The sequence below is a fragment of the Sapajus apella genome, unplaced genomic scaffold, assembly GCF_009761245.1.
Source record: "Sapajus apella isolate SASKATOON/1434 unplaced genomic scaffold, GSC_monkey_1.0 scaffold16, whole genome shotgun sequence".
Classification (NCBI taxonomy): Eukaryota; Metazoa; Chordata; class Mammalia; order Primates; family Cebidae; genus Sapajus; species Sapajus apella.
In genome coordinates, this window is record NW_022436956.1 from 21,151,802 (window position 1) to 21,167,511 (window position 15,710).

The window sequence follows — 15,710 nt, forward strand, 5'->3', positions numbered from 1 at the left end:
ATCACTAACTGTAAATCTCTCTCTCTTTTTTTTTTTTTTTTTTTTTTTTTTTTGATACAGAGTCTAACTCTGTCACCCAGGATGGAGTGCAGTGATTCTCCTGCCTCAGCCTCCTGAGTAGCTGGGATTACAGGCATGCACCACCATGCCTGAATAATTTTTGTATTTTTTTGTGGGGGGTAGAGATGGGGTTTCACAGTGTTGGCCAGGCTGGTCTCAAACTCCTGACCTCCAGTGATCTGCCTGTCTTGGCCTCCCAAAGTGCTGGGATCAACTAACTGTAAATCTGTTTTTCTAACCATCCAACCTCTTCCCAAAGCTGCTTATAAATGGTTGAAAAGAGAGTTTAGGGCTTCACTGCATTTTATTCTTCCCACTTCTACCATCTGATGGGGGATGAGTGTTCAGGGAAGTGGTCACAAGTGAGGCGAAGATAGAGACATTAGAGGTTAAAGAAGCCTAGTACAGTGTTATCAGGCCTGTGTAGTAGAGAGTTGCTTTTGCCTTCAACCTAAAAGCAAAGTTGTGGGAGATGAGCAGAATTCCAAGGTCCCTTATTCAGGGAACGGTCAGTGGGGAAATGGCTTGATACATACACAAATAGAGTGGACGAAGGGAGTGCCCGAGTTTCTCCTGATCAAAGAGAGCATGTTTTAAAGCCATGGTGAGCAGCTGGGAGTGGGGCAAGGGTGTAAGTGTCTTGAACACCCAGCTTTTGAGGGAAGGATTCCGACCTTGGCTTGGGATTGCTGAGATGAATTGGCATAGGAAACGGCATGGGAATGTGCCTGTGTCTTAAAAACGTCCCTGGCATTCCCTGGGCCCTGAGAAGCCTAAGCAGAAATCCTTTGTCCCTACCTAACCAGGCCCGTACCTGCTCCCCCACTGAGCTGTTCCCACTCAAGCATACTGCCAGATGGACCAGAGCGTAACCAGGGTGATGCTGTAGGCCAGCACTGCCAGCAGGTAGATGCGGAACAGCAGCTTGTCCAGCACGGAGCCCACATGCAGCCAGTCTCGGGCCACCTCTCGGATCTCATCCCGCTTCTCCAGGAAGTGCCGGATGGAGGACAGCTCTTGTAGCAGCCCAGATACTGCCAGTGAGGCCTCCCGAGGTGGTGGGGGTGGGCCGCATCTGTTCCGCGGGCTCTTCTCCAAGTCCTGGGGTCCTCCCACGTGGCTGCAGTGGTTTCCCATGGCTGGAAGAAGGGCAAAGCATTGGCAAGAGAGAGAGGCCCCGGGTGGTGACCTGAACACCGTCCCTTATGCTTCTATAGCCTGCAAGTTTTTGCTACAAATAACTTTTCTTTTTACTCAATCTGTTGCCCAGGCTGGAAGGCAGTGGTGCTATCTTGGTTTACTGCAACCTCTGCCTCCTCAGTTCAAGCAGTTGTCCTGCCTCAGCCTCCCAAGTAGCTGGGATTACAGGCACATGCCACTACACCTGGCAAATTCTTTTTTTTTTCAGTAGAGACAGGGTTTCACTGTGTTGGCCAAGCTGCTCTCAAACTCCTGACCTCAAGTGATCTGCCTACCTTGGCCTCCCACGTTGCTGGGATTACAGGCGTGAGCCACCGCACCCGGCCAGGAACAACCTCAAGCATAAAAAGTATAAAGATAAACTTACATAACTGCAAACCACCATCCAACTTAAATTAAAAAATCAGTGTGACTGAGGGTCTCCCTATACCCCTCCTTAGGCACATCCTCCACCCCCTTCCAGATCACTAATATCACGAAATATCCTTCCTGTACATTGCTTTCCAACCTGTGAGCTTTCCTCAACAATCTCATAATTTAGGCCTCAAAAGAGAGGCACAGTAGAAATTATTACTATTTCCTTTTTTTTTTAGTTTGAGACTGAGTCTTGCTCTGTCACCCAGGCTGGAAGGCAGTGGCTCAATCTTGGCCACTCGCTGGGATTAGAGGCATGAGCCACTGCACCTCGCCGACTATTCGCATTTTTTATATGGTGGTGTTGAAGCTGAGAGAGGTTAGGTGACTAGCCTGTGGTCACATACTTGGAGGATCGTTTAATGGTGAGACCACCAAGGCCCAGGTATCTGGACTCTTGAGGGGGAGCAGCAGGCTGGAAGGCACTGCCCTCATTCATGATTTCAGGTCCTAGACCAGGAAATACACCTGCAGATGTGGCTTCCTTCACCAAGGGAAATCAGGCATTAGGCTGGCAGACTAGTTCACTAGAACTTGATGAGATGTTCTTACAAAAATCTCATGTAAAAGGGCTGGCCCTAGCCAGGAGGAAGAACAAAGGGGAGAGGAGTGGAGAGGAGTAGTTAAAAACAGAAACTTAGAGTGAGATGGACCTGGGTTCAACCAGTTCCTGGCTCCATGATTTAGGACAAGCTAACTTCTCTATACCCCTGCTTTCTTATTTGAAAAATGAGGATGAGAATCCTCTTGGATTGTCATGAGTATTACGTGTGATCATGTAGACAAAGTGCTTTGCACACGGCTGGCACAAAATGTTCAGTGAATTAACCAACAAACTAACCACCACCAACAACAACAAATCATAGCCATAACAATTCCTTAGGAGGCATGAACTCCACATTAAATGTCTCTCTGCCTCATAGATGTTTAAAATTCTAAGGAACCTGTGTTAAACAACAAACAGGTATTTGTTGTTTTAATTTTTGTTTTTGAGACAGGGTCTTACTCTGTCTCCCAGGTGGGGTGCGGTGATGCGATCACAGCTCCCTGCAGTCTCGACCTCCTGGGCTCAAGTGATCCACTCCAGCCTCCTGAAGTAGCTAGGACCACAGGAGTGTACCACCATGCCCAGCTAACTTTTTAACAAAATTTAGTAGAGATGAGGTCTCACTATGTTGGCCAGGCTGGTCTTGAACTCCTGGGCTCAAGTGATCCTCCAACCTTAGCCTCCGAAAGTGCCGGGATTGTAGGGATGAGCCACCATGTCCTGCTTCCAGCTGTTTAGAATAAGAGTTTTCAAAATCCCAGTAGCAGTATTTAACCGTGTGAGACAAGGAGACCAATAATTGTCTAAGGGGCATCCATTTGACCTCACTTGTGGGTCCATCCTCTAGAGAGGCCACTCAGCCCAGAGGACTCATCTCCTGACATGCTCAGCCTCTGGGACTCTTACCCTCTTTGTCCACACCCAAGGTGAGGTTATGTAAATGAAGGAAGGGTCTGGACTGACACTTTTGGCTGAAGGCTGCCGCCTCTTAATAAGGCTGCCCCCTCTCAATAAGGCAGGGCATGGGGTGCCATGTGCAGTACAGCACCTCCTTAGCAGGCCACACCCTCCAGAGACTTTCCATGACGTCCAGGCCAGAAGCGGCCCCTCTGTGTGGACTCTTCCCTTCTATTTCTCACCTGAGCAGTCAGCAGTCTTGGTGGCTTGGGAGGTGGCTGGGGACCTATGGGAAGTCGACTGCTCCCGCAGACAAAGTAGCCAGGCGATTCTCTCCAGAACCAGGTGACGCAGCCAGGCAGGCACAGGCTGCTGAAGATCTTGCTTGTGCACCAGCCTCATGATGAAGATGGTCTCGGCCAAACTTATTACCAGCAGAGCCATGCACACCACAAAGTAGACACCTGTGCAGCCCAGGGCAGAGACAAGAGACACACACAGGAGGTGGGAGGGGGCCAATTTCTCCCCAGACTGAGCTCTGCTGCCAGGAGAGGACTTACCAATGAGAGGAGTGCCGATGGCAGTGGCCGGGAGCGTGTCAGAAACGATGATCAGGAAGACCGAATAGCCCAGGAGCAGTGTGATCTTGAAGGAGACCCTCTCGCCACTGTTGGGGGGCAGGTAGAAGCCCACGATGTCCATAACCATGAGGAAGATGCTGGGCAACAGCAGGCCAACCACATAGAAAAGGGGCCGCCGGCGGATGACCACCTGGGACCAGGAGAGGAGTTTTTGGGAAGCCTGGGGCAGACAGGCTCTGCAGAACAAGCCCACAAGCTCAGATCCCCTTGCTTTATGGGGCTTCCAACCTGGATTGCTCAGAGAAGAAAGCAATACCCTGCCTCTCAATCCAGGCTGTGGCTGTTTAGAATAAGTAAGGGAGATTCCGTGGAGTTTCCCTATCTACTTCGCTGAAGTTCCAGATGTGTGCAACCCTGGGGTTAGAAAAGGGCTACAAGCTTCCTTAAGTCTACCTGGGTGTGAAGGTCTACCATCCACTCCCACTCACGTAGAACTTCATTTCTGCATAGCAGTGACTGCTTTCCATGCTGAACTCCCGAAAGTAGGGCAGCACACCCAGCAACTCCCACTCTCCCTGGTTCATGAAGACACTCTTGTCGAATTTCACCTTTTCTGGAGAGCGCCACAAAGAGATGTTGATGTCCTGGACTGAGAGAGAATAAAGCAAGCCAGCTTTGGAATTTAGTGCCCAGAGCCTGCCAGACCGTGTGATGACGGGACACAGGTGGGCAGCAACCAAGGGGAGCTGATATCTGATGGCCCAGCCTCAGCCTCAGCATATCACCTTCAGCCTCGGTGTCCTCAGCTATGAAATAAGGTACTCATTATACCTATTTCACAGGGCCTCACTGAGGGCAGATGAAGTCTTAAGTGAAAACACATGGTGCAAAGAACCACGCAAACCATTCATTAGAAAGCTCTCTCTCTTCACACGCACACACAAACACACACATACACACACACCCCTTCCAAACACCTTTCTAAGTTTCCCTGTTAGAATTACTCATTGCGAAAATGAACAAAAGTCAACATTCTTCACCTTTGCCTTGATGGAACTGCCTGTCTTTCAAAGTGAATTAGGAAAATAAGCAAAATCCTCACTTAATAGATTGCCATTCCACTTTTCAGTATCTGCAGCAGAGGCATATACACCAGGAAGGACAGGAGTATCCATTGTAGCAAAATATTAGAAAATATTGAAATATCCATCAATCGGGAAAATGCTTAAAAAGCTGGATGCGACCAAAATCATTAGATGCTTGCATTGGTGGTAGTGGTGAGCACAGCTGCCTTCCAAAATCATGAGCTATTTTATAGCAGCTAGAATTTTTAAGGAAGACCTAAATATGCATGAACTTAAAAAAATATCCAAGGTCTATTGTTGAGTAAAAAGAATCAAGTAGTAGCATATAATAATATACACTGATATGTTTATGTAAAATAAGAACACATAAAGCAATTTCCACGTGCTTTCCATAGATGTGCATGTGTGTGCGTATATATGCACACATGTATGTGTGCATGTAAATGTGTAGAGAAGGATCTGGAAAAATATATTGTGCTAGATGAAGTTTCTACCGGTAAAAGTGGTTAACTCTTGCTGAAGTTTGGGATTGAGGGTAGAAGTCAAAGGAAACGTTAGCCTTATCTGTAGTTCTGGTTTTGGTCAAGACAGTCATGCATCACTGTCATAACTTAAGTTTAGGGTAATGAATACATCAGAAGAGAAGTGGGGGATGCCTTCTTGCAGCAGGGTGGTGTGCACTTCACTAGCCATCTACTGAGCCCTTAGCTAGCATTCATCCGCTCGGTAACACTTGCTGGGCACCTTCCTCTGTGCCAGGCCCTGTGCTGGGGATCTAAAGATGGGCAAGAAATCATATGCCTGCCCTTTCTAAGTTTTTTTACTTTTTATTTTTCTTTCTTTTACTTTTTCTTTTTTTTTTCTTTTTCTTGAGATGGAGTCTTGCCCTTTTGCCAGGCTGGAGTGCAGTGGCACGATCTTAGCTCACTGCAACCTCTGTCTCCCAGATTCAAGCGATTCCCCTGCCTCAGCCTCCTGAGCAGCTGAGACTACAGGTGAGCACCACCACACCTGGCTAATTTTTTGTATTTTAGTAGAGACAGAGTTTCACCATGGCCAGGATGGTCTCGATCTCCTGACCTCATGATCTGCCCGCCTCGGCCTCCCAAAGTGCTGGGATTATAGGCGTGAACTTTTTATTTTTATAGGGTCTCACTATGTTGCCAAGACTGGCCTCAAACTCCTGGGCTGAAGCAATCCTCCTTCCTTGGCCTCCCAAAGGACTGGGACTACATTTGTGAGCCACTGCGCCCACTCCTTTCTAAGTTTATATCTAGGAGGGAAGTACGCATTGAACAAATACTTACAAGGGTCATAGAGGTGGGAGGAGACCAGGATGCTATAATTTGGGCAACAAGGATGGCCCAGTCCAGGGGATGAGAGGGGAAAATGAGGCGCTTATACTTATTCTGCCATCAGAAGGGTGAGTAGAGGGTTGGCCAGGCTAGGTGTGGTTGGGAGGAGCAGGTGTGGGGCAGGATGGGAGAGGGAGGAAAAGGCCAGGTAGCCTAGGAGAGGAAACAACATGTGATAAAGGGAAAGAATATGAGAGTTTGGGGCTAGAAAGGAAAGCAGCTGGGCAGGAGCAGAGCTCCGGGGAGCAGATGAGCCTGGAGCAGCAGGCTGTGGCAGAGTCAGCTCAAGAGGGTGGATTGTGTTCCAGGATATGCCATCAAGGGGTTTTAAGTTACACGGTCAGATTTGCATCTTGCTAAAATCTCACTGGCTGCTGTGAAATCACAAATGAAGGGGGACACAAATGCATAGAGAAATCAGGTAGGAGGCTAAAGCAGAAACCTAGGCAGAGGACGAGGGTGGCTTGCATGGAGGTGAAGGGAAATAAATGGATCTGAGAGATGCTTAGTGCCAGATCCTGTTGGAGATATTGGAAAAAGTTGTCCCTTACTGAGCATCTTGCAGTCAGTTCACACTCTCATTGAATCCTCACAGCAACAGAGGGGCAGCAAGAGCAACAGATTCACCTCATGCAGAGGATGAGGACGCAGAGGCCCAGGACATCAAGAAAATAAGTGGTGAACAGGCTGGATATGCAAGAAGGCACCCTGGGAAGCACTCCTAGCTCAGGTGTCCCTGGGGTGCTCCAACCTCCACCCCTGCCCCGGCAAAGCCCACATACTCACTGGTGTGCAGCCAGCTGGTGAAGGTCAGCGAGCAGTTCTGGACGTCAAAGGGGAAGTTGTAGATGTCGAGGCTACAGGCAGTCACTACCTGGAGGGGCTTGTAGTTCTGAACTTCGCCTTGATGCTGAATATATACGTACGGGATATTTGGAGACTTCCCCACGTCCACGCTGGCCGGGGAAAAGGGGTCAGTTTGGGAGCTCAAGAGGCAGGGCAAGCCCTGGGAGTCTGAAGATCTTGGAACAACTGGGCAGTGAACGAAGTGGGAGGTGTCTAGACAGCATGACAACCTGAATGTTTTGTCTGGCCCTGGTTTTTCCAACCTTCCTAGCTTCCTGACTTGCTGTTGTCAAGGCTATTTTTTAAGCAGTAATGGGCATTTCTCCTGTATTCCCCTGGCTCCTGGCCACACAAGGCAGGGAGGAAAACCCATGGGCCCAAAAGCCAGGGACAGTAAGGAGCATGCCCAGCAGCCCCTACCCGTCACTGCCCCAGGCTGGGCAAAGCTTGGCTCCCAGGATTGTCAGCCCTGTGGGACAAGGCAGGCTTGGTGAAAGAACAGGATCTGTGTCTTGTCCCATCCTGACTCTGGGCTTCTCTTTGCTTCCCACCCCTAGAAGTCCTTTGAAATGAGGACAATCATTTCTGGAGGAAAAGGAGCTAGAGAAATGGATAGGAATTGGGGAAAGCCAGAAAAGACCCATAAAACCTCGTCCCACTCTCGTAGCTGATCTTGAAGTGGTAGGCCCTCCTGAGTGACCACCACGGCATGGGGGCGGGCTGAGCCCAGGGTGCTAAGCCTTCAGCGTTCTGTGAGATCAGGATGAGGGATGAGATGTCAAGACTAAGTCCACTTCACTATTGAAACTGGAGATCCAGCAGAAACTGGGATTTCCTAGAGCCCTCCAGCCTGAGCTATGCAAGGGATGGGGCGTGGTCACGGTCAACTGCCTCCCTTGGAAAAATGTCAGTGGCACCCCCTGGAGTTGGACAATGCTGTGGGTATGGGTGGAGGATGGCCGATCCCACCTGTCACCTTCCCTTTTCCGTCTGTCTCCCCAGCCATATTCCCTGCCCTTGAATTCTGAAGTCCAGTTGGTGGGCCCTGAATGACCCTGCCAGATGGGGAGAAGGAATGTTGGCTGGGGCCAAGTGGGACCGACTGTGTTTGGCTGCCGGGAATAAAGTCTGGTGGGACCCACTTCACATTAGAGGAGCAATCTATGGCCTGCGTGTACATGTGTGACTTGGGAGGTCTAAGCATGTCTTCCACGCTCCTTTGGGGCCAGAAGCAGCAGCCACTATCAGTGCTCCATTTCTGGGGAAACATTTACTGTCTCCTTTAAAAGTGCAGCTGTCCCATTAGGCTATTATAACTCAGTGTGAATTCATTCACTGGTTTCTTTCCCCATGGCAGGGACCCTTGGACTAAGAAGTACGAAATGTCAGTATCAAGCACAGAAAAGGAGGAGTTTTCAAAAAGAAAACAACAGAAAAAGGTGGGGGGAAGGCAAAGGAATCTGGACTCACACCAGTTTTATCTACAGTCTGCAATTCTTGGAGGGACATCTCGGTTGCAACAGTGGCAACCTTGTCTCCCTGTCCCCAGGCTTCTCCAGCCCCTAAGCCACCCAACCACCCCACAACTGATGACGGTACTCACAACTCATTGATGAGAATGTCTGGGACCCAGATGCTCTCCGTGGGGATGGACAACTTGGTGATATTGTCAAAGTCCTCAGGGTTCCACTGGAGAAACTCATCAGTCCAGTACTAGGGGAGGAGCAGGGATGGTCACGGGCAGCCCCCTCCATCTCCAGTGAGAGTCGCCTGCAACTCAGGCAGACTTCACCCTCAGTTCCCAGGCAACAGGTGGGCATCTTCCTGGGAAAAGTGGGTGTCAGTGGCACCCAAATCCCTCAGCAGTAACTGAGAGTCCCCTGACCTCTTCATTCACACTCTGCCTACACACATAACAACTCAGACAGATGCAGCCTTGGTCCGGGAAGGAAGTCAGTCATTTCCAATGCCGTGAGTCCCCCCTCTGCCAGCTGAGAATTTCAAACAAATAACTTCTTGGATCTTGGTCTCAACATATTTATATGGAGATGGTAACATCTGCTTCACAGGGTGGAGATGGCTGTTGTTAAGTTTTGATTAATGTATTCTCCATTTTCGTGCCAGGAGGGCCAGTCTAAAATGTAAATTTGATCGTGTCACTCCCTTGCTTAAAATCCTTGAGGGATGTCCCATTGCCTTTAGGATAAAGTTGAACTTCACAGCCAACAGGCTGATATAATCTGGTCTCCGCTATCTCTCTAGCCTTGTGTTTTGGCCATGCCTGTCTGTGACTTCTACACTGCAGCTGTATGCAATGAAACACTGTTGGAGCCTCCACGTCTCTGCCTACCCTGCTCCCTCTCCCCAGTCTTCTTTACCAAGGGATATTTTTCTCATCCTTCTGGACTGAGCCAAGGCATCTGTCTGATCCCTTCTCCAGGACACCGCCCATGACCCCCGCACCCCAGGTTGGGTGGCATGTGCCTCCTCTGTGCTCCCATAGTTAGCAGCTTGTCCTTGCCCCATTGGAGTGACTGTCTTGTTGCATTTCAGTTGTCAGTACCTGTGTCTTGTCTGTAGGCTCATGATGGGCAGAGCCTCAGTCTAGCTTGTGTCTCTAACTCCAGTCTCTTTGCACCGTTGCTGGTACCTGTAGACTGCCATTCCCTCACTGCCGATGCAAGCAACTGGGGCAGACAAGTGGCCCTAGAGCTGCAGAGGTGGGAGCTTGGCTGGACGTCCCCACAAAGGAGCTCCAGGCTGCCTGTGCTTGTTTGGGTCCCTTCCCTTTGTGTGCTGCAGTAAGGGATCCCTCTGTGAGGCAGGGGTGGAGAAGTACCTCAGGGATCAGCATTCTAGCCTCTTCCTCCACCCCACGCCCTGTCCCATGACTGGTGGTGGTGATGGATGTGCCATGAGCCATGGGGAGGGATAACAGAGACCCACTTATGCCCACTGTGTCCCTGGAGCCTCTTGGCTGTGACCTCTGTGAGCTGTCCTCATGCTCCTGCCTCTGTGCACTCAGCCACTTCAGTTTCCCCTCTGCTCTGATTTCTCCCCAACAACCCAGGGGCGTCCAGAGCCGGACCCCTGGATAGTGGCCCCGACTCTTTTCCTCCCCCACCCCAGCTTGAAGCCAGGATTCCTGCCAAGCTGCAGCCACATCCATACACAGGGGCCGACCCAGGCCCATCAGAAGCTCAAAGAGTAGGGAAACAGCTGAGGATGTGGGGACTAAGTGGATGGAACAAACCATCCTGTTTCAATCACCCAATTTGGTTGCTGTCCAATTTGGCTAGGAAAGAACGAAGGCAGAACAGTCTAGCAAATAGAGCTGGCTGAGAGTTAAGAGCTCCCTTCAACAGAGGCTGGACAAGCCATAGTTTGGGGTGCTTTGAAGAACTTCAGAAGCCAGAGGGGGTTTGGAGGGTTTCTCCTCCACCAACTTTAAGCCTCCTTCCGCTCTCAGACCTGAGATGAGATTTCACACTCCTGGATCTCAGGCTGAGGGTGCCTCTGAGCCTCTCCCCTCACCTTCCCTCACCAAGGCCAAGGCCAAGGCCAAGGCCGCTGAGACTCCTTCCTGGGAGGAGGGGTCCCTATCCCAAGGAACGGGGATGGGGAGGCACAGGTCTCCTCACCTGCCTGTACCAGATGTAGGTGGTCAGCACCTGATTCTTCTCATCCTAAGAAAGGAAAGGAAGCTTGAATAAGTTACCCTGTAGACTGGAGGGCCACCCACACAGGCCAGCCCCACAAGGAGAGGCTTCCCTGTGCTCCTATTGCTTTGGAAAGTGAGAGTGAAGAGCAGGGGCTAGGGTGAGAGAAGTAGATAGACTGGCACTCCCTGGTCACACAGGAAAAGTTAGTCCTTCGCTAGGGTACACCCAGGAAGAAATAACAATGATTTATTTTTCTTTTTGAGACAGTCTTGCTTGCTCTGTTGCCCAGGCTCGAGTGCAGTGGCATGATCTCGGCTCACTGCAACCTCTGCCTCCCAGGTTCCAGCGAGTCTCATATTCAGCCTCCCGAGTAGCTGGAGCTACAGGCACCTGCCACCATGGCCTACTAAGTTTTGCATTTTAGTAGAGATGCAGTTTTGCTATGTTGGCCAGGCTGGTCTTGAACTCCTGGCCTCAAGTAGTCTGCCCACCTTGGCCTCTTAAAGTGCTGGAATTATAGGCGTGAGCCACCATGCCCTGACAACAGTGATTTATGTTTCAACTTCAAATATACATATAATGCTTGGAGCAATATCTTACGTCTGTAACCCCAGCAATTTGGGAGGCTGAGGCAGATGAATGGCTTGAGGCCAGGTGTTCGAGATCCACCTGGCCAACATTACAAAACCCCATCTCTACTAAAAATACAAAAATTAGTCAGGCGGGCTGGCGTGTGCCTGTAGTCCCAGCTACTTGGCCGGTTGAGACCTAAGAATTGCTTGAACTTGGGGGGCAGAGGTTGCAGTGAGCCAAGATTGTATCACTGTACTCCAACTCCAGCCTGGGCAATGGAGTGAGACTCTGTCTCAAAAACAAACAAACAAAATATACGTATTTTATATATATATATTTCTGCATGTGTGTGTATATATATATATATATATAAACACACATATTATGTATATCTGCTATTATTTTCTATTATATATATCATATATTATATATTTAACATAATCAAAAGTATATATGTACCTTCTATTATCTATATCTCTATATTGTCATATAGTATAAGATCATATATAGTTTTAAATTATATAAGTAAAATATTTTATGATACACACACACATATATATAAATGGCCTGCCTTGGTATGAAATTAATAGGTACAAAACCACATATATCACAAAACTCATCACTCTCCCTTCTCCCCCAATCAATTCCCAGTTTTACTTCCCAAAGCACCACAGTACCCAGTTAATGGTGTTTCTTTGCAGAGATGTTCTAAACACAATGACTTCATCCCATATCAAGGGGGTACACTGACTGTAGTAGAGAATGGGACGTTGCGTCCTGCCCACCTGACCCTGACACAGAGCCACTGTATGCCTGCAGTTGCCTTCTTGTTTATCTCTGCACGATGTCTGACCCCCTCTTCTGAGCAGTGCACCCCAGCCTACTATGGTAGCTGATGAAGGAATTGATGAATAATTGATCTGTTGGCTCATTCTTCAACGATCATTTAGTGACACCTGCCATGTACCAGGGATGTGTGTAAGGCACTGCGGGCATAAAGATGCATGGGATAGTCTTAATCCTCTTACAGCTGACATAGAGAGATGGTTATCATTATGCAAGGTATGAAGAATCACATATGGGAAGTGACTCCCTCACTGTACAGGTGTGGGAGCAGCAGCCACATGGTGACCCCAGGTTTCTGGGTTGGACAGCTGTGCAGATGGGGCTGCAATCCATCCTCGGTTGTGGTGCCAGACCATAGGTCCTGTGGGTTCTTGAATGCCCCCGAGCTGCCTAGGGAGTGACTTGTCTCACATGACCTCCTCCCACCCCCAAAGGTCTGCCTGTGTGTAGCACGAGCCTCACCACGTTGAGGATGGCATAGACAATGACATCAATGGATATGGTGGTTGGCTTCCTCCAGTCCCTCACAGGCCGCACGCCCTTCTTGTAATTGGTCAGAAGGTAATCTGACAGCCTCAGCAGAGCAGGCTTGGTGGTGTTTCGGCCCTGGAGGCCCCCACTCCTCCTGGCTGGGAAGAAGAACAGTTCAAAGTAGACACCAGACCCTCGAGTCTTCCCCCAGTTCTCTTGCCTTGGTTTATAAGCTCTTAAAAGAGATGTGTCCTCACCATGTCCACCTCACAAAATTCTCAGATATCCCCAGAGACTGACATTCTCACCACTGGAGCATTTCGTCTGCAGAGATTCCTACCACAATTCGAATGGATTACCTTGTAGAAAGGACCTATGCATTAATTGACAGCAAAGCATGAATCTAGCTTGGAAAAGCAGGCGGCGCGAGACAGCTGAAGTTCAAAGCAGGCTGAGGGCTAAGAAAAGTGGAGAGCAGGTGGGCCCATGGGGCCTAAGCGAGGGGCTCTGGGGAGCAACAGGGAAGCTGGCTGTCAGGGTGTGTTACTAAAAGAGAGAGGGTTGCAAGAAAGTGTGACCCCAAGTGCACAATTTCTTAGCCCAAGGGTCCACATCAGGGCTTTCCTAGGCTGAGGTCAAACCTCAGCATCTGCATACACCCTCTTCTTCTTGAGCCTGAAACTGATAAAGAAGGAAGTTCGGGCATCCAGTAAAAACTGACATTTCCTCTACATCCTGCAAAAGCCACCCTAAGAGGATGCCCACACCCTGCCCCAGGCACACACAAGCTATGGGCGGAGGGCTGACCGGGTCCACCTCCTAGGGTTGCTGTATGGGCAAACTTGATGGACTTAGAAAGATGATCACGGCAAGGTGTGGAGAGAGTGAGGAGAGACCTAACCATTTCTGGAGCAGGGGGCCTATGGGGACAAACCAGCGATAAGACAGCCCAACTCCTGGGCTATGAAGATTTCGTGTGCAGCTGTTTTTGCTCTGGAAGCAGTAGGAGCGCTTCCAGAAGAGTGGCCTGACATATGCAAGTGAAAAGGCGCGGGATGACGAAGGAAGTACAACCTAGAGGGCCAGCGCTCGGGCAGCAAAGGGGAGATGGGGTGGGCAGGGGAGCCAGGGTCTTTCACCGAGCAGGTGCCAGCAGGCCTGGCTTTTGCCAAACAAGACCAGGTCTTCTCTCATCTTGTGTGTGACCTGTACAGCAAATCAACCCGACAGGTTCCCCTCCTCTCACCCTGCTGTCCGTGATAAGCTGTTGGCTTCCTTCAGAAGGACAGAGAAGAACAGAGAGAGAACGCAAAACAAACAACAACAAAACCTATTTTTTAAGTGTCTCCTTCAGAATAACATGAATGAACATATTCTTCGTTTAACTTTAGAACAGCCCGTCAGAGTGGCTATTTGCAGACAAGAATTCCCAAGCCCCAGAAAGGTGGGCACCGTGCCCTGCAAGCGGAAGAACCGAGTTCAAACTCAGGCCTGTGTGTGCCTTCACTACACCAGCAACCGCCTGGCTCCTATTGACTGGGATCCTGACCAGCTTGGAGAGCACTGAACTCATCCCAGCAGGCTCAAGGCAAAAGAAGGACAGTTTCTTCTTGGTCAAGGAAGCCCCTGACCACAGTCATCGCCTACAGCTTGTGTTTGCTTAACTCACGGAGCATCCCCAAATGACTGCTCCTGGGAGGAAGGACAACTTGCCCAGAGCCCTTCGCATCTGTCCAACCCCTGGATGGCATCTTTCTAACTGTGCCCCAGTGTGCTCCACCCTGGCTCTGTAGGGAAGGAAACCTCCCAAAGGGCAATGAATGTGGTCTGCAGCAAAAGGAAGCAGGTCCGTTTGTGACTAAAACAACCTGCATTCAAGGGAGTCAGGAAAGGACAGGCGTAGGGAATGTAGAGAGAAGTTGGGTGTTAGTGGAGTTTAGTCCTGGAAAGGAACTTGGGGAACCTCAGACCCAGAGAATAAGCCCGTACAACAAAATCAGTGAATTTGAGGAAAGATGACTAGACTGGTTCCAGTCCCCACTCTGCTGCTAACAAGCTGTGTAACTTTGAATGAACTACCTGCCCTGCCTCTCTGGGCCACAGAAGTCCCGTTTATAACAGGAAGGGGTGGACAAAATGAGTTCTAAGGTCTCTTGCAGCTTTCATTCAAAGAGTTTAGGGAAAGGGCAAAGAGGAGAGAAGCCCCCTCCTGGTGCCTGTCTTTGTATTTCTGAGACACCAGGCTACTTCTCTGCTCCCCTCTTTGCAAGCTCTACTCTTGCCCCGCCCCGGCGGGACCCAACATTCCCAACTCTCTCTAGCTTGACCACCAAGATACCTCAAATGCTGTCATGCTCCTAGGTGGTAAGATAGCTGACTTTCCTGCAGCCACACCTTTCCCCACCCTCCTCTCTGCAGCCCTCCGAGGATTGAAGCATCCCCCCCTGGCCCCACCTCCGCAGATGATCAGCCAAGTCCTGCCGCTTTCTGAAGCCCGCTTACCTTCTCCCTGTGCCAGGAACGTGGGGAGGAGCAAGGCGAGCAGCGCCTGCTGGACCCACAGCAGCATAGCGAGCTTCCCACGCATGGGAGTGCCTCCGAGTGCCCAGGGCGAGGCCCGCCAAGGGCCAGCCTGCCTGCCCTCTGCCAACCTCATGTCCCAGCCAGCCTGCCTCTTGCAGCCACTGCCCACACTTTCTGAGACTGCAGCCTTGTACTCCCAGGGCCACCAACACTGGGGAGGCGCCAAGTTTTCCTGCAATCAGTCCTTCAGCTGGATCACATTTCAGGCGGGAGGAAAGGGGAGGGGATCGCTGAGAGGGGAGCCGGCCCTAGCTGATGTCATGCTGCGGGAGCTCAGTCCATGCATGGTGGGGGGGGGGGTTGGCCACGTTTCCCCAAGGAGTAACTTGGGTGGGGACATGGGGCTGCAGGAGCTGGGGAGGCAAGAGTGCAGCCGGACCCCTGAGAGGTTAACCAGGCTTCTGCTTTCATTGATGTCCCTTGGCAAGTATGTTTCGGTGGCACTGGACTGGCGCAGGGTAGGGTGAGTCAGACAGGAGCAGGAGGGCCATTTTCTTACTCGCCAGGGTGACATAACCAAGCAGGTGACTGGGCATCTCTGCAGTCACAGGAAGGGTAACTGGGGTCTCCACAGGTCTGCCCTTTTGTCC

The 15,710-nt window shown here is 50.3% G+C and overlaps 1 protein-coding gene across 2 annotated transcripts; it reads right to left on the reverse strand.

The window, feature by feature from the left end:
• Positions 1 to 345: 345 nt before the first annotated feature.
• HTR3A (5-hydroxytryptamine receptor 3A) lies at positions 346 to 15,389 on the reverse strand. 2 transcript variants are annotated; one of them, XM_032285483.1, is made up of 9 exons: positions 15,040 to 15,389; positions 12,529 to 12,695; positions 10,627 to 10,671; positions 8,589 to 8,698; positions 6,926 to 7,095; positions 4,188 to 4,348; positions 3,679 to 3,889; positions 3,361 to 3,582; positions 346 to 1,199 (listed from the first exon to the last, which is right to left on the reverse strand). In XM_032285483.1, exons 1-9 carry the CDS (start codon positions 15,191 to 15,193, stop codon positions 901 to 903), a joined length of 1,539 nt encoding a protein of 512 aa, XP_032141374.1. In that variant the 5' UTR covers positions 15,194 to 15,389; the 3' UTR covers positions 346 to 900. The 2 variants fall into 2 exon arrangements, with proteins under 2 accessions (XP_032141374.1, XP_032141372.1); XM_032285481.1 differs by having other exon boundaries at positions 3,361 to 3,889.
• Positions 15,390 to 15,710: the final 321 nt, after the last annotated feature.

Bases quoted from the DNA above. Each gene is read 5' to 3' on its own strand.
- HTR3A (XM_032285481.1), bottom strand. From the start codon at position 15,193: ATGAGGTTGGCAGAGGGCAGGCAGGCTGGCCCTTGGCGGGCCTCGCCC. The intron at 8,699-10,626 runs GTGAGGAGACCT...CTCCTCCCCTAG, and splicing joins CCTACATCTGGTACAGGCAG to TACTGGACTGATGAGTTTCT. The intron at 3,890-4,187 runs GTGAGTGGGAGT...TCCTGGTCCCAG, and splicing joins ATGCAGAAATGAAGTTCTAC to GTGGTCATCCGCCGGCGGCC.